The sequence below is a fragment of the Bos indicus x Bos taurus genome, chromosome 13 (genome assembly GCF_003369695.1).
Source record: "Bos indicus x Bos taurus breed Angus x Brahman F1 hybrid chromosome 13, Bos_hybrid_MaternalHap_v2.0, whole genome shotgun sequence".
NCBI lineage: Eukaryota > Metazoa > Chordata > Mammalia > Artiodactyla > Bovidae > Bos > Bos indicus x Bos taurus.
This window is the reverse complement of record NC_040088.1, coordinates 21,757,270-21,784,839: the sequence shown is the minus strand read 5'-3', so window position 1 is coordinate 21,784,839 and position 27,570 is coordinate 21,757,270. Positions and strand designations below refer to the sequence as shown.

Sequence of the window (27,570 nt, the reverse complement as noted above, 5' to 3'; positions counted from 1 at the left end):
TCTTTCTGATATGCACCTGTCCTCACTCATCCTTTGTATCAATCAGCACCAAGCCCCCTAGATTTCACCTCCTTGGTGCTCCTGAATCGTGTACTTGTTTCCACCCTCCCCACACCCTGGAATGCAGCCACCATTGCTGCTTGCTTGCATAGTGCCTTCCATCACCCCAGACAGTTCCTTGCATGTCTGATGTTTTCTTGACAAAATAGCCAGACTGATCTGTTACCAGAATCAGATAATGGCCTCTGCTGCCCCATTAGAAACTCTTTATTGATTTTTGTTGCTCTCTGGATGAAGATCAAACTTCCTGTGTGGCCCACAGGCCCGCTAAGGTCCAGCTCTGGCCAGTCTCTCCGGCACACCTCAGGTCACCCTTGTTGTATGCACTGCAACCACACAGGCCTCTAAAGTTTACCCTGTCGTCTCCTCTTCCCCCAACTCTTCCCCCGAGAAAGGACCCTTTGCACATACTGTTCCTTCTGTCTAGAATAGTCTTTCCCCATCTTTTTGTCTCTTTAATCCTCTCTTCCTTTAGAGCTCACTTCAAGCATTACTGTTTCCAAGAAACTGTCCTAGACCTGCTTCCCACATCTAGAGCAAGTTCCTCTCATTATACTGTATCTTCTCATTGTCCTGAGTATTTAATCAGTGTGTTCCCACTAGACCATAAGTTCCATGAGTATGTCTGTACAGCATTGTGTCTTCAGAGCCCAGCATATAACCAATACCCAGTTTAGGAAGGAACAAATGAGCAAACGAACAAACGACTAGGCCAGGAGTCCCACATGAGGCAGGTCCACTCTGACCGGCAGCCGTTCGACCAGGTGTGGCTTCAGGCATTAGTGCCGCCTGTGGGCTTTGGTTGGTCTGCTTCAGCTCGCCCCAGTTCCTCATCATCCCAGTAGAATTGTCAGAATGGCTCCACATGAAAGCACTGTTGGGTTTAGACTCTGAATGCTTGGTGCCTGCTCACGGGACACACCTGGCAACAGATTGTTCTGAGGTCGTAGGTGTGCAAGGGTGTGCCAGTTCCTTAAGAAGATGTTTTGGCTAAAAATCTCCGGTGCTGGATTTTACACTACCTCCCTCCCTGCCTAAACCAGGATCTGAAGACACAGAAATAAATTATGTGCCCTTAAAGAGCTCATAATCAGGTAGCAGGGCAGAAACTTAAACCATCAGTACATTGTGCAAAATCACATCACTGACATATGAAAAGGTGCAGAGGTGATGCTGGTGATAAAAGTAGTATTTGTTGCCTTCCCACTCTGTGCCTGGTACTTTATTTCTCACTGTAATCCTGTGAGATGGGTACTATTATCCCCATTTTGCAGATGAGGAGATTGAGCCTCATCAAGGTTAAATTACTTTCCAGGACTGCTGAGCTAGTAAGCTGCAGAGCCACGGTTCAGTTATCCTCGCTTCACCATCATACGATGCTCCCTCTGTGCTGAGGGCAGTCCAAGGAGAGAGACGAGCTGAGCCTCAAGGAGGTCAGGAAGGGCTTCCAGAGAGTGGAATAATAGCTGAGCCTGCAGGTTGAGAAAGTTTCCCGGGAATGTGGGGCAGGGATTGGCAAAGGAAATGATAATGCGGCTCAGAGGCATGGAGTGATGGGGCATGTTTGATGTGCCCTGAAGAGTCTAGGGGTGCTAGAGCACAAAAGGGAGGAGTGGGCAACAGGCGCGGTCAGGGGGGCAAGCTTGGCCTGAACAGGCGGGGTAGCACATTGAGTGTGCCAGGCTGCAGGACTGCTGGAAGCCTTCCAGGTGGGCCCTGTGTCTCCGTGGGTCTGCTGACCTCAGCAACCTCGGGGCTGAAGCTCTGAGCTCCATCTGTCTCTCTTATGGCAGGAGAGGTGCTGAGAGGGGACCGGATTGTCAACACCCCTTTCCAGGTTCTCATGAACAGTGAGAAGAAGTGTGAGGTTCTGTGCGGCCAGTCTAACAAGCCAGTGACCCTGACCGTGGAGCAGAGCCGGCTCGTGGCCGAGCGGATCTCAGAGGACTACTACGTCCACCTGTGAGTTGTCCCCTGCTCCCCGCCAGCCTCAGGTTCCCGGAGGGGAGGGCCCTGAGGGAGCGGCGGTCTGAGGGACTGAGCGGGGCCTTGGGTTTCCAGCATTGCGGACAACCTGCCCGTAGCCACCCGGCTGGAGCTCTACTCCAACCGTGATGGCGACGACAAGAAGAAGGAGAAAGATGTGCAGTTTGAACACGGCTACCGGCTCGGCTTCACAGACGTCAACAAGGTACTGGAATGCCCTAGTGTGCTCAGAGGGCCGGGGAGCCACGCCCCAAAGTCATGAGCACTTGGGGCCACAGAGGAGGGGGAAACCTGCAGCTCTAGGCTTATAAGAGAAAATACAGGGATGGCCAGGGCAAGTTCCTGCTGGTGCCCCCAGGTGTGGTCTGTCGGAAGTTTGGGTACTGGTGGGCAGGGCACTAGCAGATGCTACAGAGGAAGTGGAAAGCGCAGTGCCTAAAACCTCAGATTCTGTATAACTATATGATCATATGGATTATAAGAGTAATTCTGCCCACCCCACCCCCACCTCCAAAGAAAATCAGGAATTTCGTCAGTGTGTTAGAGAGCAAGCTAAGTGGTGGTCAAGAGCATACAGGTTGTCTGGGTTTTGATTCCTGCCTTACTGGTTGACGGGGACCCTAATCCTACTTCTCTGACCTCTCTAAGCTTTGTGTTCCTTTTCTATAAAATGTATGTGATAGCCATACCTGCCCTTTAGGGGGTCCTGCAGAGTGTATCAGATAATCTGCATAAGCACTCTGCAGCACAGCCACTGAGAAATACGCCAGCAGTGCTGATTGTAACGGGGATTCTCTTATATTTATCATTTTCTAAACTGAACACATATTACTTAGGGAATAAAGAACAAGCACCTTTCTTTCGAGGCACAGTCACTGTCCTCCAAGGGCTTCTGTCATAACGGGCGAGAACTGACAGTGTGAAACCCTGGATCTCAAGTCCCAGTTCCAATCCCATGGGCAGTGCCAGAGGAGTTCGCAGGGAGCATACGTGCACTCAGGTTGTCACGGAGGAGGTGGGCCTTGAAAACTAGATAGGCTTGAGCTGCGTGAAGTCGGGACGGCATTCTAGTTGAAGTGAACGCTGTGAATGTAGTTCAGGGTGGGGACGGTTCATGAGGCAGGGAGAGATCCAGGGGAGGAGATGAACTAACCTGTCTGAGAAGGTGACGACAGCCCAGTATGTCAGGGTTACAGGACAGAGGGCCTTGAATCCCAGCCTGTGGGGTCTGGACTTTAGTAAGCCCCACTGAGGCCTGGAGGGTTCGCGAGTAGCGGACTGCTATGAGAGCAGTGTATTTGGAAGGTTGGTGCGGCTGGGTCTATTAAATGCGGGAAGGGACCGAATACCTGGCTGGCCTGCCTGTGTGGGTTTGCTGGTGGTTCCCTGGCTCCAGCTTCTTCGTCCCCTCTGTTGCTCTGCTTAGATCTACCTGCACAACCACCTCTCGTTCATCCTCTACTACCACCGGGAAGACCTGGAAGAGGACCGGGAGCACACGTACCGCGTCGTCCGCTTCGAGGTGATTCCCCAGAGCGTCAGGCTGGAGGGTGAGTGGGTAGGTGTGGCCAGGGGGCAGGGCTGGGCGGGCCTGGGCTCCCACACCCAGGGCCTCTTCGCCCTTGACTCCTGACGTGGCTGATAGGGGCCCAGCCAAGCTAGGGTCACTGCATTCCCATTAGAGAAAGCAGGGACAAGGGGAGAGCTGACACGCTGAGCCCTGGCCTGGCATCTACCGGTTGACCCGCTCCCGGCCACCGGGGAGGTGTGTGCTGATTATGATGGGAACCAGAGGCTCAGAGAGCTCGGTGACTTGGCCACAACCAAATAGCAATCGGGCTTGGCTGGGCCCATCATAAAAACCAGCTAGCTCAAGAACAAGGGGCAGAGGTACAGACCGAGCTGTTGGGCAGCCAATCTCAGTGTTTGTGCTCCTGCAGGTGAGTGATTGGCGTAAAGTTGGCTCAGGGTCAGCCATCCTCTGGGAATTTGAGAGCCCAGGCCCAGCCCTCTGGGCCTGATTGACCTAGTCCACTTTCACCTCGCCTGGCAGCCCTTGCTCACCACAGAGCGCACTTCCACTTAGTAGGCCTGGTCTCCTGTCCACCGTGGTGGTGGGTTTCGGGATTTTTTTTTTTAAGGTGTGGAACCTGGTATTCAAACAAACAAAATCATACTCAGAAGTCTCTTGTAAAATGTAGACCCTGTGCTTTCGGGGCGCAGACTGCCTCTCCTCCCGCCAGTGTCGTGGGCGCAGCCTGACGTTTACTGTGTGAGTGTTTGACAGCGGCTGCTGCCCCCCGTGGTTCTTCGAGGTTAGAGACCCTGTCTTCTTTTCTTACTGTTTTTAGCCCAGTACCAGGCAGATAGTAGGCGCCTGCTTATTGTATGTTTGTTACTGAATGAATGGACGATGGCAGGATGAATGGATGAGTAAATGAAGGGAGAAAGTGACTGAGGACTGATTGCTAGAGTGCCGGGACTCTGGGGACTGAATGAGCGAGGAAGCGTGTGAGACAGTGGGCTGGTGGTGTTTGCGTGTTGAATGGGACTGACTGAACGAGCAGGTGGATATTTGCTATGAGTGAAGGAAGAATTTGTTTGACTAAACAGGGACTCAGACCCACTCCCTGCACACAGCTCTCTGCAACCCCTGAGGCTCTTTGAAAAGTCAGGGCTCCAGGGAGCACAGTTTTAAAGCTGTCATTGCCAGCTCTTCCTAGCCTCTTCTCAGTAGCACGCCACCCTTGTGTATGCCCCCAGAACAGTCCCTGGGTAGTGGCACCTGCCCTCCCAGGAACAGACTGAGTCTCTGTCTCTCGCAGACCTCAAAGCAGACGAGAAGAGCTCATGCACCCTGCCTGAGGGTACCAACTCCTCGCCCCAAGAAATTGACCCCACCAAGGAGAATCAGCTGTACTTCACGTACTCTGTGCACTGGGAGGTGAGAAGGGGCTGCAGCCGCAGCTGTAGGGGAGGACGGCTCGGCCGGGCGGGAGAGGTAAAGTAGGAGGCTTGGCTCTCAAGCACTTCCTCCCCATCGCCAGGAAAGTGACATCAAGTGGGCCTCTCGCTGGGACACTTACCTCACCATGAGTGATGTGCAGATCCACTGGTTTTCTATCATTAACTCCGTCGTGGTGGTCTTCTTCCTGTCAGGTGAGAGCTGTGGGCTGGAGGGTGGAGAGAACAAGGGCCTGAGGTGTCACATGGCTCACAGGGGACTTCTAGGGTATTCTTGGAGCCCAGTGTAGGTCAGAAACGGACATCAGGGCTCTGTGGGGGCATCAGGTACACAGAGATGAACAAGACTCAGCCTCCACTCTGGAGGGCCCCCCGGGGAAGACTGCGCCTCTCTTCACACACACCTTCGTTGGTTCATTCAACAAGGGTTCATCATTGCTCACCCTTTTGGGGCCCCAGCCACACGCTGGATATGGTGTTGAGCAAAACTAACCCAGCCTCTGCCCTCACCGTCTATACTCGGGTGGCAGGAGAGAGACAGAAAAGCCCCGGACTGATGGAATTCCAGGTAGTGCTAAGTGCTAAGTGCAGAGAGGTGAAGGCTGCCTTAGAGAAGACCTCTCTGAACGAGGAGCCACATTCAGAGACCCAGGGAAGGACTCTTCTAGCCAGGGTCACACGGCCCTGCTGTGGGACAAACTTGGTGAGAAGCCAGATGACATGAGGGCGGGAGGGCAGGGGACATAACTGATCTTTTCAGTATCAGAGAGGAAGTAAAGATAATGTTGTCTTCATTAAACCTTTAGCCTGGGACCAGCTGTGGTGCTAATAAACACTTCACAAGCCTCTCGCCTCCTTCCAGCCAAGCCTAAAAGCAGTAAGTTAGCTCAGGGTCCGATAATCCGTTGTCTTAGCTGCTATACCGCTGCCTAGAGAGAAACAGCCCATGCCAGGGCCAATGGGGGCCTCAGAACTGTTTAGGGTGTGTCGAGAGGAGATGTCTTGAAGTGTGAGTCCTAGTTAAGGCAAAAGCAGTAGCCTGGGTTATAGGCACACAGGTGAGAGGGAGATGGGCCATGACCTGATAACCAAAAGCAATAAATAACCAGAGAGGTGAGCCTGGGAAGTTAGAAGGACCAATCACTGGAGGAATAGGGATGCTGTTCTCCCTAGAGTGGAAGCAGTGTCCTGTGACAGCCTCCACCAATCCCAGCAGCTCATTCCTCCCCCAACACTTGAGGGGTGACCCTCTGTTTGCTCCTCCCCTGGTCACTGAGCTGGAGCCCTGCCCAGGAGAGGACCTGAGGCCACTGCGTAGCCAGTTCCCACTGAAGAAAGCCACACGTGCCAGGGGGACCTGCAGCACAGAAGACTCAGCTGGCAGTGCTGACGGCTTCTCTTCCTCCCCGCCCCCCGCCGCCCTGTTTGTTTCAGGCATCCTGAGCATGATTATCATTCGGACCCTGCGGAAGGACATCGCCAACTATAATAAGGAGGATGACATTGTACGAGGTCTTGGCTGGGGAGGGATGGACTTGCAGAGGGAGGGTGGTCTAGCAGTAGAGCTCCAGGCCTCCCAGACGAGGACTGGGGGCGGGGGTGGAGGGTTGTGTGATCATTCATAGCATAAACCTTGAAAGTATTGAAAAGGAAAACAAACGTTTAATGACTCAAAGTGCTTGGGATAGATTTTCTCATTTTATTTTGCTTTTTTATTTTATTTTATGTATTTATTTTTGTCTGTGCTGGGTCTTCATTGCTCCACACAGATTTTCACTAGTTGTGGCAATCGAGGGCCGCTCTCCATTGCAGTGTGAGGGCTTCTCATTGTGGTGGCTTCTCTTTTTGCACAGCACAGACTCTAGGGCACACGGGCTTAGTTGCCCTGCAGCATGTGGCATCTTCCCAGGCCAGGGATTGAACCTTTGTTTCCTGCATTGGCAGGCAAATTCTTAACCACTGGACCACCAGGGAAGCCCAGCTTTCTAATTTCCAAGCTTTCATAATGGAAGAAAACTGGATTGATTTATTTGATTGATATTGATTTGACATACATAATAATCCTTTATGTCAAAACAAAACAGAAAAGTGAAATGGCAAACAATATATGCAACAGATTTTTTAGAAGATGATAGTTATACAATATTGTGAAGTAATGATCCTCCAATTAAAAATAAATGTTTTTAAAAAGGAAGATGATGGTTAAAAGAACTGGTATAAAAAAAATTAAAGTTCTCTAATATGCTGATGAACAAAAAACACAGACAAGGATACATGCTAATAAACATGTAAAAAAGTGTTTTTATCTTAGGCATAAGTCCCCAACATGGGCTTCCGTGGTGGCTCAGTGGTAAAGAATCCACCTCCCAATGCAGGAGACGCTGGATCAATTCCTGGGTCAGGAAGAGCCCCTGTAGAAGGAAATGGCAATGCATTCCAGTATTCTTGCTTGGGAATTCCCATGGCTAGAGGAACCTGGCAGGCTACAGTCCATGGGCTTTCAAAAAAGTTGGACACAACTTAGCAACTAAACCACAACATCAAGCCCCGCACTTGCAGTTTCAATCATCAGAAGACAGTTCTGGACCCTAAATTAGCACAGCTCTGTATATATAGTATTAATTGTTGGCAAGGTTAATGTGAAATAAGCACCTTTCATGCCACCTGTACAAGTGTAAACTGGTAATTTTCTGAAAAGTAGTTAATTGACAGTAAGTTTCATAAACTGTCAAAAAGTTAACTTTTCTTTTTTTTTTTTTAAATTTTTGGCCTCACCATGTGGCATGTGGGATCTTAGTTCCCTGAGCATCAAAACCACAAAAATTTGATCTAGAAATATTCATAGCAGACTTGTTCATAATTTAAATAAACTGAATATAGCCTGATACCCCATAATAATAATTTGGTTATAGTATAATAAAGCTGTATAATGAAAAACTGTACAGCTATTAAATAATAATTGTAGAGAGTGTTTACTGACATGAGGTAATGCTCATGACCATCCCTCAGCTGAAAGTAACCAAGTAAATACAGTATGATCCCAGTTTTACTGTTAAAAGCTATATACACATACACACATGTACATATCTAAAGGGCTAAGGAAATAGATCAAAACACAGTATTATTAAATATGTAAATCATTTTTATATTTTTCTGGTTTTAGTTTTTAATCCTTAAATGTTTACAAGTTTTATGTTTTTTGTTCAATCTTTCTGGATTTTTAAAAAATTGTCTGTGATACACATTTACTACTTTTTGTTCATTTGAGTATCATACTAAAGAATTTTTTTTTTTTACTTTATTACACATGTAAGAGCACGTACAGACATACCCAGAGATATTGTGGACTCGGTCCTAGGCCATCACAATGAAGTGATTATTACAGTAAAGCAAGTGAGACAAACTTTTGGTCTCCCAGTGCATGTGAAAGTTATGTTTATACTGTACTGTTGTCTATTAAGTATGCAGTAGCAGTATGTCTAAAGAAGTACCTTAATTTAAAAATAGGGCTAAAAAATGCTAACCAACATCTGAGCCTTTATCTAGTCATTATCTTTATCTGGCCTCAATGTTAGTGGCTACTGACTGATCAGAGTGTTGGCTGCTGAAGCTTGGGGTGGTTGTGGCAATTTCTTAAAATAAGACAGCAGTGAAATTTGCTAAATTCTCAGAGCATCTTCACCAGGAGTAGATTCCATCTCAAGAAATCATTTTCTTTGCTCATCCACAAGAAATAGCCCCTTACCTGTTAAAATTTTATCGTGAGATGGCAACAATTCAGTCCAGTCTTTAGGCTCCACTTCTAGTTCTCTTGCTGCTTCCACTGCATCTGCAATTACTTCTGATATCTTGAACCTCACAATTTCATCCATGAAGCTTGGAATCAACGTCATCAATATTCATATTTTGACCTCTTCCTATGAATCACTAATGTTCTTAATGGCATCTAGAATGATGAATCCTGAGACTTCCCTGGTGGTCCAGTGGTTAAGACTCCATGCTTCCAGTGCAGGGTGTGCAGGTTCAATCTCTTGTTGGGGAACTAAGATTCCACATGGCGCAGTTTAGCCAAAAAAAAAAAAAAAAACCAACAGCATTAGAATGGTGAATCCTTTCCAGGTTTTCAATTTACTTTGCCCAGATCCATCAGAGGAATCACACTGTCTTACAGCAACTTTAGGCTTATGAAATATGTTTCTTAAATAAGACCACAAAGTCAAGACAATGCCTTGACCCACGGGCTGCAGGATAGACGTTAATGGGCATGAAGATGACATTAATCTCATTGTACATCTCCAGCAGAGCTCCTAGGTGATCGGGTACTTTGTCAATGAGCAGTAATACTTTGAAAGGAGTCTTTTTTTTTTTCTGAGCAGTAGGTCGTGACAGTGGGCTTAAAGTATTCAGTAAACCACGTTGTAAACAGATGTACTGTCATCCAGGCAGAGTGGATTTAACGTAATTCTTCAAGGCCCCAGAATTTTCGGAGTGGTAAATGAGCACTGGCTTCAACTTAAAGTCACCAGCTACATGAGCCTGTAACAGAGAGTCAGGCTGTCCTTTGAAGCCAGGCATTGACTTCTCCTCTCTAGCTATGAAAGTCAGAGGTGGCATCATCTTCCAATCAAAGGCTGTTTTGTCTATATTGAAAGTCTGTTCAGTGTAGCCACTGTTAATGTAGCTAGATCTTCTGGATAACTTGCTGCAGCTTCTCCATCATCACTTGCTGCTTCACTTCGTATTTTTTCTTTTTTTTTCACTTTGCACTTTTATGTTATAGAGATGGGCTTCTCTCCTTAAACCTCATGAACCAACCTCTGCTAACTTCAGACTTTTCTTCTGCAGCTTCCTCACCTGTCTCAGCCTTCACACAATTAAAGAGGGTTGGGCCTTGCTCTGAATGAGGCTTTGGCTTAACAGGATCTTATGGCTGGGTTGATCTTCTCTCCAGACCACTCAGACTTTCTCCATAACAGCTATAAGATTGTTTTGCTTTCTTATTCCTATATTCACCAGAGTTGCACTTTTAATTTCCTTCAAGAACTTTTCTTTTGCTTTCACAACTTGGCTGAATATTTCGTGCAAGAGGTCTAGTTTTTGGCCTGTCTGAGCCTTTGACAGGCTTTCCTGTCTAAGCTTAATCATTTCTAGCTTTTGATTTAAAGTGAGAGACATGTAACGCTTCCTCTTACTTACACATTTAGAGGCTGTTGTAGGGTTATTAATTGGCCTAATGTCAATATTATACCTCGGGGAATAGGGAAGCTGAAGAAGAGGGAGAGAGATGGAGCAGCTCGTTGATGGAGCATTCAGACCGTACGTTTATTGTTTGCCATCTTTATGGGCACAGTTTATGGCAGCCTCAAACTGTTGCAGTAGTAACATCAAAGATCACTGATCCTCAGTGGTCCAGTGGCTGGAAGTCCATGCTCCCAATGCAGGGAGCCCAGGTTCCATCCCTGGTCGGGGAACTAGATCCCACATGCTGCAACTAAAGATCCTGTGTGCTGCAACCTGTGTGCCACAGCTAAGACCTGGTGCTGCCAACTAAATAAATAATTAAAAAAAAAAGATTACTGAGACTAGAGCACTATAACAAATATAATAATGATGAAAAGTTTTGAAATATTGCAAGAATTACTAAAGTGTGATGCAGAGACATGAAGTGAGGAAATGCTTTTGGAAAAACGGTGCTGGTAGACTTGCTTGACGCAGGTTGCTACAGACCTTCGACTTGTAAAAATTACAGTATCTGTGAAGTGCTGTAAAATGAAGCACAGTAAAATAAGGTGTGTTTATATCATTTTTATAATCAGTAAAAAAACCCCAAAAACTTGTAAATATACCACTCAAAAACTATCACAGTGTTTTAGTGTGTTGGTTTACATTATTTTTTCATGCAGTAGGTTTGTGGCATGTGGGGAGGAAATTTTCCTTTCATACGGCTGTCTGCTTTCCCCATGTGACAGTCCTCTGGGAAGTACTTTCTCACTCACACTCCTGTGTAAGAGTGGAGCTGGTTGACACATCTGAGGGAGCCTCAGCCCCAATCAGAGGATGTGGGTCCTAGGGGTGGTCCCTGCAGGAGCTGCCTCCTCGGAGCCCAGGAAGAGCCTTACTGTCTGGCCCTTTGCTGCAGGAAGACACCATGGAAGAGTCTGGCTGGAAGCTGGTGCACGGCGACGTCTTCAGGCCCCCGCAGTACCCCATGATCCTCAGCTCCCTGCTGGGCTCGGGCATTCAGCTCTTCTGTATGATCCTCATTGTCATCTGTGAGTGGCCCTGCGGGGCTGGGGTTGGGCGGAGGGAGAAGCACAGGCCTGAGTCTGAGAGAGGAGTAGGCTTCCCTTCCTGAGGCAGAGGGATGTGTCAGCATCTCTGGGCCAGACAGAAGCATCTGTCCCGGCAGAAGGGCTGGTCCTCTCAGCCAGAGGCCCCAGCGCTTTGCTGCTCAGATGTTGCCAGCACCATCCATAGCCCGCGCACAGCCACACTGCCACTGAAGCCACGGATTAGCATGGGGAGGTTGGCCTCCTTTTGCAGCCAGGCATTATATGACCTACCCCTTTCCATGCCAGGATTAGACTGGAATCAGGTCTCTTTTCTCAGAAAACACCCCCCAAAATGATTATATAGGGGCTCTAGGCAGTGCTGAAGTCAGTCTGCCCACTTTTCTTTTTTTGCTGATGTATAGTAACTGCTGCACCCCTCTGAACCCCAGCTAAGACCCAGTCTTCTCCTGTAGAGAGGAGGGCCGAGGGAGAAGGGAGCCTCGTCTAGCCTCACCTGCGCCGGGGCCCTGTCAGCCAGCCTGGATGGGGCCCTGGGCTTTGGAGACCCTGACTTCCCCTCTCTCCCATTCCCTCCTCAGTTGTGGCCATGCTCGGGATGCTGTCACCCTCTAGCCGGGGAGCACTCATGACCACGGCCTGCTTCCTCTTCATGTTCATGGGGTAGGTGTGTCTGAGGGGCTCGGGGCTGACTTAGGTGGCCTCCGCTTCAGCTAACAGGTCTCCTTGGTGTGGAACCCCACCATTTCCCCACAGGGTATTTGGTGGATTTTCAGCTGGCCGTCTGTACCGCACTCTGAAGGGCCATCGGTGGAAGAAAGGGGCCTTCTGCGTAAGTGTCCCAAACCTCCTCCCTGTGCTGGTGGGGAGCCGAGGCGCCTCCTCCTGGGCTCCTTGGGAGCAGCAGAGGCATGTCCTGGGGGATGTTCAAGGCCAGAGGCTGGGCAGCAGCACGAGGGGTGGGAGGGGTGCACCCAAGGAGGAGCCCTGGGCTCTCACCTCACCCGTGGGTGCTTACCTCTGAAGGCCTTAGTTGCCACATTGATGAAAAGAGGGAATTGAAATGTGATTTTTAGCCTGCATTGTCCCATGGCTCAAACAAGTAGAAATAGGGGGTTCAGAATAATAGGAGTTGGGCACCAAGCCCAGGTGTCAACAGTTTAAGGTCAAAACCTGATCAGCAGGGCTGCCAGGAGAACACCCTGCCCAGCAGAGTAAAGGGAGAATTACCTGCCACAGGCGGGAGAGGCCGGGCTCCACATCACTGTCAGCCTGCTTGCCAGCCTTGGTGCCACCGTTCCTCTTGAGGAAGGTCAGCTCCTGACGATCGCTGTCCTGGTGGTGAGGAGAATTCTTGGCAGCAGAAAAGAGGAGAACACCTGGGAAACAGGAGGACAACTAGGAGTCCTGAGCCCCTTCTCCTAGAGCAAGTGAGCCCTTACAGGACCAGGGAAACCCCTGGTGCCAAACTGGGAAAAGCCTCTAGACCCAGCCTTCTGAAACCATTCTCACAACTTTCAAAAGCTCAGGGGAACTCAGGCTAACCCAACTCTGGCTAATACCCTGGCACTTAGTAATCCCTCTGTATGGAAGAGCTTCAGTTGTTCTGGAAAGATCAAAAAAGCTTCCTGAGTTCATCACGCATCGGGTGTTTTTCTCGGGCTACTATGAATGCTTGATGCATCGGATGTTTTCCTTGGGCCGCTGTGTACTGAGAGCCAGGGATCTTGAGAACTGTAAAACCCAGCCCTCTTCTCCCCTGGTGAGACTTCCCTGATGAAGTCTCCCACCAGATAGCCTCCAAGTCTCCCTGGGTGGGTCCCAGCACAAACCCTGTCTGCCGGCATCCACCCAGGCCCCCAGGCAGACAACCTGGGTGGCTGCCTTTCCTCCTCCGATCCTATGACCCCCCGCCTCCCCTCAGCCATGAAGTGTGGATGGTTCTCCTGCCAACTAGTGCATGAATTCCTTCCCACCTCTATCCCAAGGACTCTTGGCCATGTTCAGGCATCTTTGCCTTTCTCATGGACCCTTGGCTATGCTAGACCTCCCCATTTTCTCTGCAAGATTGTGACCCGTCTCTGGTGTGGAGCTCTGCCTCCCTTCCCAGGCGGGCCTCTGCTGCAGTCATGCAGGTGTACGACCATGCCTCTCCTCTGGCACCTGTGTGGGTGGTTAAGTCTTAGCCTCCTCCTCCTCCCCTGATTCTGACTTCAGTGTCCTCTTTGGCACCCCAGAGGGGCCGGGGCACAGCCTTGTGCCTATGAGTGCCACGTGTGTGGTTCTCCATTTGTGGATATGAACTTTTTCCCTGTTCTTCCTAATATCTAGCACAGTGGCCAGTCCATAAATTTCAGCCAGGAGGATAGACAGGGAATTCCCTGCTACACAGCAGAATAAACCAGGACAGACAGGAAGGAGGAAATGACATGTGAGCTGGGCCTTGGAGAGGACAGTTTCCATTGGATGGAAGCAGCCAGCAGGGCAGCCTCAAGTTCTGGAATCTCCTGGACCCCAGTCCTGGCCCAGGTCTCTCCTTGGTTGGTGGCCTCGGCCAGCTCTCTGGGCCTTGGTTTCTTCATCTGTCCAGTGGGGGCTGGTGTCTCCAGGTGGTTGTGCGGATGCAAGGAGACTGCACATGGCAGGTCACCATGCAGCACTGACACTCAGGAAGCGGATACCTGAGATGCTATTAACTGTACCTTTGATAAAGGGCAAGAGTCAGAGACTGGAGGGGCAGTGGCCAGTTAGTGAGTGTGGGAGGCTACGGGCCAAAGATAAATAAAACTGGCCGTGAGGCTGAGCGCCAGATTGCAGGGCGCCTCGGGCATCGTGGCGGGCGACTCTCTTGGGTGCTCGGACAGCCACAGTAGTGAAGGAGGCTCAACTGTGAGTCTAGAGCTTTGGTTAACTGCCTGAGCCCCAGCCCCGGAGATCCCGACTGCATAGACTGCCCCACAGGGTGTCAGAAGTGGGACCTCTGCAGTCAGACAGACAGCCGGGGTCTGAACCTCTGTTGCACCCTTAGCTGACTGTGTGAAGTTGGTATGCGGGTTATTTAACGTCACTGGGCCTCAGTGTCCTCTTCTTAAAAAGAGATAGTGGAGGTCCTTCCCATCTAGCCTGTAGGTTAGGTGAGATCATGCGCTTGGAGGCGGCACCTGCCGCCCTTAAGACGCAGTTAAAGCTTCCCCACCACTCTAGACGGTTTGGGTTGAGGTGCAGACCAGTGTGTTTAGTAACAGCTTTATCCGGTCTTTCCTATTCAACAAATGCTTACTGAGCACACTATGCTCTGAGTGCTGGGAGCACATCGGTGAGCAGGACATGGTCCTCCCGAGACCTCACGTCTGTGAGGTTCACAACAGCATGAGATCACGAACTTGAATGAGGGCAAGGGAGGAGCAGGAAGCCCGCGTAGTCTAGAGGTCAGGGAGCGCTTTCTGGAAGGGATTATCTTGGTGCTGAGTCCTCCAGGACAGGAGGGCTTGGGAACCTGTAGTCTGGGTGCCCCGACTAGGGAGCAGTTGAGAGCCCCCCTAGAAGCAGCTCCCCAGCCTGGTGTCTCTCGCTTCCAGACAGCGACACTGTATCCTGGCGTGGTTTTTGGCATCTGCTTCGTATTGAATTGCTTCATCTGGGGAAAGCACTCGTCAGGAGCGGTAAGTGTCCTTCCCAGCCAGGGAGGGCCAGCTGTGCTCAGACCCATCCCCGCAGGTGACTTCCTGCTGTTTCCTTCCCTTTTCTGAGTCCCCAGAGGTCTGTTCCCAGCCCTGGGGGCTGAGGGCTGGCCAGGGTTTCCCCAGCCCTGTGCATCCATCTGCCCTGACCCTCCCATGGACTCTTTTCAGACAGCTGCCTAAAGCTCACTTCTCTAAAAGGAGCTTTCCACAGTCCAGGGGCCAACTGGGGAATTTCCCTTGTCTCAACCAAGGGAAAGCTGCCTGGTGTGACTTGATGAGGTCAGGATCCCAAAACAAGGCTCTCCTCGTCATGTCTCTGCCAGCTCCTGTATGAGGATTGCAGACTCAGTTGGAGATGGGGAGATGGTCTTGATTGATGAGCTGCAGGAGAGGTGGGGTAGGCATTTGCTATCCCAGCCTCAGTGGAGGGAACTGCCTCCCTCTCACTGAGGTACCCATTGAAGGGCCTTGGGTGGGGCCCACAGTCCAGGCTGCGGAGTATTGGGTTCTTCCCAGCGGTTCCGGGAGCTGCCCTCAGGAAAGACCGGGTCCTGTTCTTCCTCTCACTTCCTCTTTTTTATACCTGTCTCCCTTCTCATTCTCAACATTTTCCTCCCAATTACCAGCTGCTCACCATAAACACTCATTGTAGAAATTTTGGAAAGTACAGAAAAGTTAATGCAGATCTTTAATATGTTTTTACAGTCTTTTTTTTTTTCTTTGATTGCACTGTGTGGCTTGCAGGATCTTAGTTCTCTAACCAGGGATCAAACCTATGCCCTCTGCAGTGGAAGCACAGAGTCTTAGCCAGGAAATTTCATATTTTTGCAGTCTTCTAACCTCTTTCTGTTGTTGTTCAGTTGCTAAGTCATGTCCAACTCTTTGCGACCCTGTAAACTGCAGCATGCCAGGCTTCCCTGTCTTGCACTATCCCCCAGAGTTTGCTCAAACTCATGTCCATTGAGTCAGTGATGCCATCCAACCATCTCATCCTCTGTCTCATCTCAACCTCTTTTTAGATGTATTTAAAATGGAATAATGTAATTGTAAAATTATAATAGCAAATATATAGTGCTTACTTTGGAATAAGTTTTGTTCTGAATACTTTACAGATATTAATTTATTTCTTTCATTTTGCATGAAAAATGTAAGACTGCAAATGGGGATTAAAGAAGAAAATGAAAAATCAGTTGCAATCCCCCATACCCCATCTGAGGAAGTGCTGTTAACTTTTTGTCATAGGCCTCTCTGGGCGTGTATGCATATTTAAGTATTGGGACATTTTCATTAAAATGGAGTCCTGTACATACAGTTTGATATCCAGCTTTTCACTTAGTGGTATAGTGTGGTGTTTTCATTGAACAAAATTGGAAACACACTATTTGTGTACTTCTGTTTTTTTTTTTTTTTTCCACTTAACATAGCACATGTAATTTCCCTTTATTCTGACCCTTCATCTCCCCTTCCGGTTCTCAGGCCCTCCCTTGTTCTCTCCCCACATTCTCCCTGGTGACAAGCTCCTGTGGGATGCCGTGGTTCCTCCTTCACTTCGTGGCTCAGCTGGTCCTCCGTCTGCCCTCCGCTTTTCCCAGGGCTGGGGTCCACCCCAGGGTGGTCTGGCCAGGAGCCCTGTGTGGGGTGTGTCTGTAGAAGCTTCCCCACTATGGTGTCCTACTGAGCCCTTCCTGCCCTGGGACCCAAAAGGTCCCCATCCCCACTGCATGGCCCTGGCCTGGGCTTCAGGGCTCATGGAGCCTCACAGTGCTGTGCCCACAGGTGCCCTTTCCCACTATGGTGGCCCTGCTCTGTATGTGGTTTGGGATCTCCCTGCCTCTGGTCTACCTGGGTTACTACTTCGGCTTCCGTAAGCAGCCATATGACAACCCTGTGCGCACCAACCAGATTCCCCGGCAGATCCCCGAACAGCGGTGGTACATGAACCGATTCGTGGGGTGAGTCTCCAGCAGGGGCCATGGGGGCGCTTCTGGGGTCCACAAGGCTGACACTTCCCTGAGCCGTCTCCTTGGGAAGACGTGGACGAGGGTACCCTCCCCGGCAGGGACTGCACCGTGGCTGGCTCTAGACTTCATAAGAGCTCAGCTTCACTCCAATATAGAGAGGACCAAGTTGTAGCCAGACTAGGTGTTGGCCGGGCGGGGGTGGGGTGGAAAGGTGCAGGGTGACAGGTTGCAACTGCCTGGGACCTTGGGCAAGCCACGCCCCTTCTCTGCACTGCAGTTCCCCATCTATAAATGGGGAGAAGGATGCACACCTCTTGAATGACTGTAGTGGTACAAAAGCATGCAAAAGCACTAGACCTACTCCACTGTGTTAGCACTCTCATTCTCACTGGCTCAGGAGGGAGCCCGAAGCGTCCAGTGGCCCAGGTCTCCCAGCAGTGTTAACCCTCCCGTTCTCTGCAGTATTCTAATGGCTGGGATCCTGCCCTTTGGTGCCATGTTCATCGAGCTTTTCTTCATCTTCAGTGTGAGTACTGCTACCTGCTCCCACCCCTCACCTTCACCCACACCAGCCTTGTCCCTACCCCTCTGCTCAGGTGCTCTGCCACCTACTGCCTGTGAAATTTCAGACAGAAATTTTAACTTCTCTTAGCCCCCATTCTTCACCCTAAAATACAGTAACAGTCCTGCCTTTCATGACAGCTTGGAAGGTTAAGTGAGATGGGCCTGTGTGCAGGGTCTGGTGTGGGAGGGGCTCAGTGAAATTTCTAGAAGCTGCTTTGGCTGTGTTAGCAATATTGCCATTAGTCACCACCTTATTAGTAGCATTGTTGCATCTGTTTTGATTTCTGGGTCCGCACATGTCTTTACCTGTCTTGGTTACTCGGAACTGCTAGGAAAATGTGGGAAATGATGCTTAATTCTCAGGATCATTATGAGGCTGGAACATGATAATGTCCTTAAAAGGCACAGTGCTTGACATTCAGGAAATGCTTCTTAACTCAAAGCTGCTATTTTAATGATGACTGCTCCTCTCTCAGGCCTGCCCAGATGAAAGCTGGCAGAAGGGTTCTTCAGAGCCATCTAAGGCCAGCTGACCCAGCTCGGTGTCCAGAACAGAGAGAGGACTTTGCCCTAAATCAGTGCTGGACAAGCAACCACACCTCTGGAGTGGCCCAGTTTGCCCAGCTGATACCCCCTCGCCCACCCGGCCCTGCCTGGGATGGGTTGGCTGCCTGCCCAAGGAGGCCACCTCTATTCTGTTTGTGTGACCCCAGGCCGGCCACTGATCTCTCTGAACCTTGACTCCTTCACTGTAAAAGGCCACCCTTTCACAGGCTGACGTGGAGTTGTGTGCATAAAGCATGTAGCATGTGCCTGGCACATGGTGAGCCACCCCAGCTAGTGGTGGCTGCTGTGTAATTTTGATTGGGGTGGGATTTGTTATTTTCCACAAGCTGCTGAGTTCAGGCTAGGGCCCACCCATGGTAGGATCAGCCATGCCCCAGCCCCTCCCTAGGGACAGCCTGGCTCACCCTCTGCTCCAGAGAGGAGAGACCAGGCCAGGCACAAGCCAGGACCACAGGCCCCAGTGGTGTCATGATGGTTCTCCATTCCTGCCAGTCCCGACTGCGGGGTGGAGTTCCCGAGCGCAGGCAAGGACTGACTGCAGGGGCAGGGGCGGGCCCACTGAAGGCCGGCTCTGATGCATCCGCAGGCGATCTGGGAGAATCAGTTCTATTACCTTTTCGGCTTCCTGTTCCTCGTCTTCATCATCCTGGTGGTGTCCTGTTCACAGATCAGCATTGTCATGGTGTACTTCCAGCTGTGTGCAGAGGTGAGGGGAACGTGGCCAGCACTTGGGGGTAGGGGGAGCTGGGGCCAGCATCAAATGGGTCAGGGAAACTGGGTTTCCCACGCCACGTGGTTCCATGTCTTCTGAGGCCTTGGGCAAGTGCGTCACTTCCCCTTGCCGAGCTTCCACTTGTTCAGCTATAGACTCGTTGTGGGTGGAGGTCACCACGACCTCATGACAGTACTTGTGAGTACTGAGTCCACTCCAGTAGGGATTTCTTCAACAGCTGGCGCCGTTTCGGTAACCTGCCCTCCATCTGGGGACTAGCTCTTGGCAGAATGAGCAAAGTCAGGGCTCTGGGACAGACAGCCTGGGCTGAAAACTGGCTCCTCCAGTCGCTCTTGAGCAGTCATTTAACCTCTGTGTGCCTTCCAGACCTAACTCAGAGGGCTGCTTCGTGAACTCTGAGCTGATTCACAATCAGCACCTACAACAGGACGTGGCATGTGGTGAACGTTTGCTCACGAGATGCTAATGTTAATAGTATTCTTTGGTTGTTGATTTTTTAAATTGAGATGTAATTTATTAACAGTAATGTTCACCCTGTTTAGTCTGTAGTTGTGTAAGTTTTTAGAAATGCATGCCATGGTGTAACCACCATCACAGTCAAGGCATAAAACCTTCACATGACCCCAAATATTACCATCCTTATACAGGGTCTTTAAGCTCCTCAGGCAACTGTGAAACTTGGGGAAGAGATTCAGCCTGGAGACAGCAATGACCCTTCTCTGTTTCCTTCTCAGGATTACCGCTGGTGGTGGAGGAATTTCCTAGTCTCCGGGGGATCTGCATTCTATGTCCTGGTCTATGCCATCTTTTACTTTGTTAACAAGGTACCACCCTGCATGAGGGAGCCCCTTTGCCCTTTCAGGGCAGGCCTGTAGGGAGGGGGTGCTGGGGAAAAACCTCTAGTGTCTAAATCTTACTTTTCTACCAAGAATGGGGAGGACCAAGGTCATTCTAGAACTGTTCCTGCTCTTAGAACAGAACCTTTTTGGAAAGAGAATATGTTTGGGTGACAAAAGCCTTCAGGATAAACGACAATGAGAATGTTGTATGGAGAACCTGTGAGATGACAACCAAAGCAGAGCTAAAAGGAAGTGTATCACCTTACAGTGCTTTTAAGAGAAGTAAGGTAATAGTGTTCACCTCAAGAAGACAGGGAGAAAAAAGAACAGTAACCCGAAAGAATAAATGTAAACGAGAAGAGTTAAAGAGATAAGAACAGAAACTGCTAAAGCAGGCTTTAGCACTCAGATTGAGGGGCTCAGCTGTACTCACAGAGCTCACTGTCCCCAGAGGGTGGCTTAAGAGTCCAAACAGATCCCCACAACAGGTTTGGTAGATGTGCGCATAACACAGAAATCAGATGGGCCACTGAGGGGAGTCTGGGAGTTGCTTTGGTTGGCCCCTGTGTCACCTCTGGGACTTAGCCACTGTATTTTGGGTTTCCAAAGCAGGAAGTCCTCTGCTTATAACCAAGCTGTATTCTGAAACTAAACTAGAGCCATAGGCTGACCAAGTGAAGCTTGGAATTCCCTTTCCCAAAAACATCAGGTTGGAAAGGACCGTCCAGATATTTGAGTGCAGAATTCCACCCCTGCTTCCAGTTCCCTGACTGGCCCCATCTCCATCAATCCCAACAAAGGATCACCTCGCTAAGGAGTCAGTCAGTGGTGGCCTGTGGGCCAGCAGGCCTGTTGCTGTAAACAGTTTTATTGGCGGTTATTCATTTACCTGTTGTCCAGGCTGTTTTTACACTACAGCGGCAGAGTATTGTAGTTTTGACAAGAGACCACATGGCTTCAGCTGTCGGCTTGGGCAAAAAGTTCGATCCGGTTTTTCCATACTATCTTCCAGAAAAATCTGAATAAACTTTTTGGCCAACCCAATATAACCTGTGCCTTTAAGAAGCTTGCTGAGCCCTGCTCTAGCACATCAGTGACGGAGGGCGTTCCCTCCTGACCTCCCATTCTCTTTAGATAGCTCCTGTCATTATTAAGGTCTTCCTTGATTCACACTGAAATCTGCCTTACTGCAAACTCCATCTTCAGATCAATCTTAATGCTGGAATCCTGCAAAACAAATCTAATTTCCCTTCTCTACAGCCCCTATTTATCAGAAACTCTTCTGAATGGAAAGTGACCAAAACCCAGTTGCAGCTGGCTTAAGCCAAAAAAAGAGAATGTTTTGGCTTATGTAACTTTAATAAGAAGTTGAAGTACAGCTTCAGGCTTGGTTAGATCCAGCAGCTTAAATGGTTATCAGGGCTCTGTGTTTATACCTCAGCTCTGTGTGTGTTTTCTTGGCTTCAGTCTGCAGGTAGGATCTTTTCACAAAGTAGAAGGATGGCCAGTAGCAGCCGTAGAGTCTCTTTTTAGCTTTGCAGCCCTAGTGATAAAAGAAAGTGTTTCCTCTGTCCTCATGTTATCAGTCCCAGGGAAGATGCTCACTGGCCCAGTCCTCTGTCGTCATACTATCAGTCCCAGGGAAGATGCTCACTGGCCCAGGTTATATGTCACCCTTCACTGTTCCTCATGTCCAGTAGGTTGGTGTACTCTGATTGACTAGCTTAGGCTTTGTACTGGAGTGACAGCCCCAACAGGACCACAGAGTAGGGAGTGGGTACCCAAGACCCCGGAAAAAAGGAAGACAAGAGCCAGTGTTGGGCAAGTGAAGCCTGCTTCCATAGCCGCCTACACAAAGGTCACAGCTCAGCCTCCTGCCCTTCCTGCCTCTGCCCGAGGCTTTCTTCTCTGCTCTAAAGGCAGCCCGAGAGCCTTGTCTGAAACATGATGGCCTTGGCCTGTCTGAACTCTAAGGAACTTTCTAGCACCGCCTTTTGCCTCACTCCTTTTCTGGTTTTCACTGGATTTACCACTACTCTGCCCCCCCCATCACCTTCACCCCACCTTCAGCCACAAGAAAGCCCATAAAGAGAGATGGGTGGTTGAGCTGGAAGACATGGCCTTCATCCCCCAGTTTGTGGCTATTTGACTTCAGGGAGATGGTCTCAAACAGTGACCCTTACTGTTTTCTTGTGGACTCCTGGCATTTTGTGACCATGTGTCTGCCCAAGAGCCCTGGAACAGGCCCCACTCGGGCCCTGGTGGGCAGGAAGGTCTTGATACCAAGGTCCCAGATTAGCTCCACTTGGCACATGACAGATTCCCTGGCATCACTGCCCAGGTCTGAGAACTCAGCTAAGGGGTTCAGATGCTCCAGGATCAACTCCCCAGGACTCCCATGTGACGGTTATAAAAGTGACAGAGCGCACTCAGGCGGAGAGCACCAGAGGCTGAGACAGGCTCATGGTGACCCTGGTCCACAGTCAGGAGCTGTGAACGCCTCTCTCCTCCCCCGACTTCTGTGCTCCAGCCATCCGCAAGTCTCCCTGCAGGGTTCTGGGGGCTGTGGAGGGTGGGGAAGTGGCAGCTGTGGCCTTCCTGCCTTCGTCATTCTGGCAGTGGGCCCTGAGGTCAGCCCCATCTCCCAGTGAGCTCCCAGGCCCTTCCCCAGGAAGACTCCTACTCCGACATGGAATGGCCTGGTCAGTGGATATGGGCCTTGGGCTCCTAGCCCTCTGACTCCAGGTTCGAATCCCAGCTCCTCTGTAAAATGGGTTAATAACCCACCATAGTGGTCGTGAGCATCCAGGGCGGAGCACAGGCCCTGGTGCTGATGAAGGTTCACTCTGGCCGTGTGCCCCACCTGCCCCTCACTGCCTGCCCATGAGGTCCGGGCCAAGGTTGGGGGACACCTGGTTGGCCACAGCAGGCTGGCACTGAGTGTCCCCCTTCTCTCCCTGTTCGCGCCCCAGCTGGACATCGTCGAGTTCATTCCCTCTCTCCTCTACTTTGGCTACACTGCCCTCATGGTCCTGTCCTTCTGGCTCCTCACGGGCACCATCGGCTTCTATGCAGCCTACATGTTTGTCCGCAAGATCTACGCTGCCGTGAAGATAGACTGATGGGGGTGGACCACGGTCTGGCCCACTGCATCCACGGACAGGAAGCCGCCCCGCGCAGGGAAGTGCAGGCACGCAAAATAAAACAACTCCTGCTCGTTTGGAATGTAACTCCTGGCACAGTGTTCCTGGATCCCGGGGCTGCGTGGGGGGCGGGGAGGCCTGTAGATAAATCTTGCATTTTCTTCATCATCTTATTGCAGTTCTATGGGGGATGAGTTTTTTGTGGGTTGTTTTTCTTCAGTGCTAAGGAAGTTCCCTCCAGCAGGAACTCTCGGACCTGTTTATTCAGGTGTATTTTTGGTTTGGGGTTTTTTTCCCTTAGTTTTTTTTTTAACAAATGGATCCAGGATGGATAAATCCACCGAGACACTGGGTTCTGGTCACTGTCTCCACCTCAGTTCCTCAGGGCTGTTGGCTACCCCACAACTAACTGGAAGAGGAAATGCCCGGGGCTTCAGGGAGGTTTCTGAGCCTCTCATTGCCCGTCCTCACCATTGATGCCGCGACAAAGCACAGCTGAGCCCGGACTCGCATCCTCAGTGCCAACCAGCCTCTTCCAGCCCCTTCCCCTCCCTATTCCTTCCTCCCTAGCCTCCTCCCAGGGCTGCTCAAAGCAGGGCTCCCCACCAGGCCTCTGGTCATCTTGTCACTGGGAGCAAGCCCAGATCTTGGTTAAGCCAAGGAAATCCCCCAGAAGTACTGGGCGCCAAGTGCCCCAGGACAGCAGGAATCGCCCCTGCTCAGAGCAGCAGGAGTTTGCTGGACCAGAGGAGAGACTTGGAATGAACTGTCTTTCGTGCCAAGAAACCCTGGATCTGGGGTCAAGTATTTCCAGAGCCAAACGAAGCATTCACGCGTCTGTCTGGATGAGGGTCCTCACCCCTCAGGTTGCTCCTCAGCCCCTTCCTGGGTTGGGCGGGGAGGGGGATGTGCTGCTCTTTGCAGTGTGTGCTGGTGGGAACCCTCTCCTCCCCCACTTCCAAGGCAGGACAAGGCCTGGAGACCTCAGATCTCCTCTTTCGGTGGCTGGGAAGAGGCATTCTCTCCTTGACATCCCCCAGCCTCAGTGCCCACACACAGCTCTTTTAGCCAGACCCTGCCCCTTAACTTCCTGTCTGAGCTCTTGCCTCCTTTGGGGAACACCCAGAACACTACCTGCAAGAAGGAGAGTGGAAAATAAGTTGTGTCCTTCCTTCCCTGAGTCCCAGGAAGAAGCAAGGAGCCTAAGTTAGAAAGAGGAGCTGACACGGATGCCTGGCTTCTTCATTGGCGCCCCCTCTTCCTAACCCCTGACCTCCCCTATGCCTGTCACAGACCTTTGCTTTCAAGTTGCAAGAGACCAAACATACCCTGGGGTCAGGGTTTAAGTAACAGCCGCTCACCCTTGCTCCAGCCCCATTAGGACCCCCACCACAAGACAAAGCTCAGGATGCTGGCTAAGCTAGGAACATACCCCCCTCACCCCCACCCCCATATTCTCCCAGCAGCCCTCACCAGCTCCACCAGTCAAACCAGTGATTTTCTCAACCTTGCCTCACAGTGACTCCGCAGTACCAAGCGGCGTCCACCAAGAATCAGGTTGGAGGAAAGGGAACCCAAGCAGTAGAGTATGAAAATGGAGTCTTGTTCATTCACATCTTGAATTTTTTTCCCTAACGGATTCTCTTTTGGGGGGGAGTGAGTAAACAGACTCCTCATCAAGGGTTCAGACATCAATTTTTCTGACTTTTTTAATCATCATCATTTTTTTTAATTAAAAGATGCCTGTATGCCTTTTTTTGGTCCAATTGTAAATAAATATGTCATTGTCCTGTTGTCATGTTTCTTGACTTTCTCGCAAGGGTTACAGGTCTGAGGTGACACAGATTTCCCCCAGTGGGTTGAGCTGAGTGGTTTCCCCTAAAGCTCAGTCTCACATCAGGCTTTCTGCCGCTCTGCCTGGTGCATGTTCAAAGTCTCTCCCACCTCCCCAACCCCTCCATACTGAGTCACTCAGCACGCCCCTCTGGCCCCCCAGGTAGGAAATGGCAAGTAAGTGTGAGCTTTGGTAGCAGTGAGACCTGGTTTTTAAAGGATTCCCAGCTCTAATAGTTTGCTGCTCACTCACTTCACCTGTCATGTAAGACTCTTTCAGTGTCAGGCAGTAGAAACTGGTCACACTGCCCAAAGCCCCAAGGATTGATTAGCTCATAAGTCATCAAGGAAGAGTGGTTTGGCTTCAGGTCTGGATAGATCCAGGGGCACAAAGGATAGCCTTAAGATTCTCCCTGTCGTCACTCTGCTTTTCTCTGTACCATTTTATCCCATTGTCAACAGTCTTCCTCTGTGGGAGGCCGGGAGAGCATGGCATAGATCAGTCTAGGCCTACATTGTGCTGTGCTCACTCAGTCGAGTCCGACTCTGTGACCCCATGGACCGTAGCCCACCAGGGTCCTCTGTCCATGGGGGTTCTCCAGGCAGGAATACTGGAGTGGGTTGCCATGTGCTCCTCCAGGGGATCTTCCCAACCCAGGGATCAAACCCAGGTCTCCTGCATTGCAGGCAGATTCTTTACCATCTGAGCCACCAGGGAAGTCCAAGGCCTACATAAGCCAGTTAAGAAAGCCCAGAAGAAAAAGACTTTCCATTATGTTAGTATATTCAACATAGATAAATCCCAGGAAAGGTCTCTAAGGGGCCCAGCTGGGATTACTGTTTGTACATCTTGGACCAATCACTACATCTAGGGGGACTGAGTACTATTAACAGGCTGCATACCCCAAGGATATTGGATACTGTGAATTTCTGTCCACCAAAGTCACGTGGAATGGGTGATTAGGAAACAACGATTCACCATAGTAAGGGATACACAGCAAACAAAAACAATAGTCGCCTGTTAGGTCCATCCAGTCTTAGTACCGAACCAGTGAAAAAGATGCTGGTTGCCATTCATGGGATATTTCCTGTGTTCCAGACACTGTGGATACTTTCCATGTGTTAGCTCACTTAATCTTGAATATGATCCTCTGAGGCATGTTCTGTTATTAGCCTCCTTGACTCTGATGCTGGGAGGGATTAGGGGCAGGAGGAGAAGGGGATGACAGAGGATGAGATAGCTGGATGGCATCACCGACTCGATGGACAAGAGTTTGAGTGAACTCCGGGAGTTGGTGATGGACAGGGAGGCCTGGTGTGCTGCGATTCATGGGGTTGCAAAGAGTCGGGCACGACTGAGCGACTCAAGAGAGGAGGTTACAAGCCCCAGTAGTTCAGGTAGACTGCTGAGCCATCCCATGGCAGGTGAGAGCTGTGCTGCTACTGCTGCTGCTGCTAAGTCGCTTCAGTCGTGTCCAACTCTATGCGACCCCATAGACGGCAGCCCACCAGGCTCCCCCGTCCCTGGGATTCTCCAGGCAAGAACACTAGAGTGGGTTGCCATTTCCTTCCCCAATGCAGGAAAATGAAAAGTGAAACTGAAGTCGCTCAGTCGTGTCCAACTCTTAGCGACCCCGTGGACTGCAGCCCTCCAGGCTCCTCCGTCCATGGGATTTTCCAGGCAAGAGTACTGGAGTGGGGTGCCACTGCCTTCTCCAGAGAGCTGTAGTAGTACTCAACTGAAGAAGCCAGCTTCCAAAACCTGTTCTTCTAGCCACTACTATAGCTGCCTTCTTAAAAGACTTTATGTTTATATTTTAAATTATAATTGACAAACTACACAACTTGATATGTTGTTCAAATATATATATTTGGTCATGCTGTGTGGCATGTGAGATCGTAGTTCCCCAACTAGGGATCAAACTTGCAACCCCTTGCAGTGGAAGCGTAGAGTCTTAACCACTGGATCACCAGGGAAGTCCCATGTTTTGACATATATACACATGCCATGAAACCGTTACTACAATTAAGACAGTGAACATATTTACCAACCCAAGTTTCCTTATGTCCTTTGTAATAGTGGCCTCTAGCCTCTCAGGAAGGCAGTGACCCAGAAGCCAGAAATATTCTGGATGATGTAGCTCCTTGGGACCAGGTACAACTGGCGCGTGCGCCCAGAGCTGTGCTCCATTCGTAGGTAGGCCCTGTTCGCCTGGGCACTCACGGCTTCCTGCTCCCCACTTGACGGCTTCCAGCGGGTCCACAACCGGGCCACCAAGCTCAGGGGCCCCAGGCCTTCGTGCGCCTCCGCTCCCACCTCTAGCTTCTCCTCTCCCCCCCGACCAGCTTCTCCACCACCTTCACCCCCTCCCCCCGGCTGCCCCACGCCCCCCACCTCCGCCTCCTCCATGAAGATGGCGCCCTTCTCAGTCGTCATTTCCTCGACCTTCCCGCCGGCTCCAGCTCGAGCCCCCAACCCTTCTGTGCGACAGGTTGCTGGGGCGCCGTCCCCGACAAGGCCGGTTTTCCGGGCTCAGGTCAGTGGCGGCAGAGGCCTCCTCCTGGCGCTCTCGGACAGGCGGGGCGGCTGCAGGGCGGGCTGTGGGGTCTTGGGTACCCGCGTCCCCCAGCCTCTCGGGCCCCAGACGCAGGGACCAGGCGCGCGGCGGTTTCCAGGCCCCCCGACCCGAACCCTCGTCCGCCATAACCTGCGGGAGCCTCGAGCCTGGAAGGGCTTGGGGCGCAGGGGCGACGCTGTGCACTCCGCGAGAGGGACGGCTCGGTGGCTGGCGGCGACCCCAGCGGACCGCCTGCAGGAGGCCTAGACGCGCGGTCTTCTCCTGCAGGGCTCGCTCCGCCCCCTTTCGCCCCCACCCCTTTTCGGGTGTGATTCACCAGGGCTCCCTAGCTAATAAGGGGCGAGGGACCCGGTGGAGGGGCAGGGGGC

The 27,570-nt window shown here is 50.8% G+C and overlaps 1 protein-coding gene across 2 annotated transcripts in view; it reads left to right on the top strand.

Moving 5' to 3' along the window:
* The window catches only part of TM9SF4 (transmembrane 9 superfamily member 4), a 52,597-nt gene extending 28,013 nt beyond the window's left edge, over window positions 1-24,584 (top strand). The window contains exons 4-18 of one of the 2 annotated variants that reach the window (XM_027558838.1): window positions 1,854-2,022; window positions 2,122-2,251; window positions 3,473-3,596; window positions 4,872-4,990; window positions 5,094-5,205; window positions 6,445-6,515; window positions 11,150-11,282; window positions 11,882-11,963; window positions 12,057-12,132; window positions 14,879-14,962; window positions 16,760-16,935; window positions 17,407-17,470; window positions 18,662-18,781; window positions 19,543-19,632; window positions 22,620-24,584. In XM_027558838.1, the coding sequence (XP_027414639.1) occupies window positions 1,854-2,022; window positions 2,122-2,251; window positions 3,473-3,596; window positions 4,872-4,990; window positions 5,094-5,205; window positions 6,445-6,515; window positions 11,150-11,282; window positions 11,882-11,963; window positions 12,057-12,132; window positions 14,879-14,962; window positions 16,760-16,935; window positions 17,407-17,470; window positions 18,662-18,781; window positions 19,543-19,632; window positions 22,620-22,769 (1,700 nt within the window). In that variant the 3' untranslated portion in view covers window positions 22,770-24,584. The remainder of the gene's footprint in view (window positions 1-1,853; window positions 2,023-2,121; window positions 2,252-3,472; window positions 3,597-4,871; window positions 4,991-5,093; window positions 5,206-6,444; window positions 6,516-11,149; window positions 11,283-11,881; window positions 11,964-12,056; window positions 12,133-14,878; window positions 14,963-16,759; window positions 16,936-17,406; window positions 17,471-18,661; window positions 18,782-19,542; window positions 19,633-22,619) is intronic. The other variant, XM_027558839.1, reaches the window with a different exon arrangement.
* The last annotated feature ends 2,986 nt before the right edge of the window (window positions 24,585-27,570 follow it).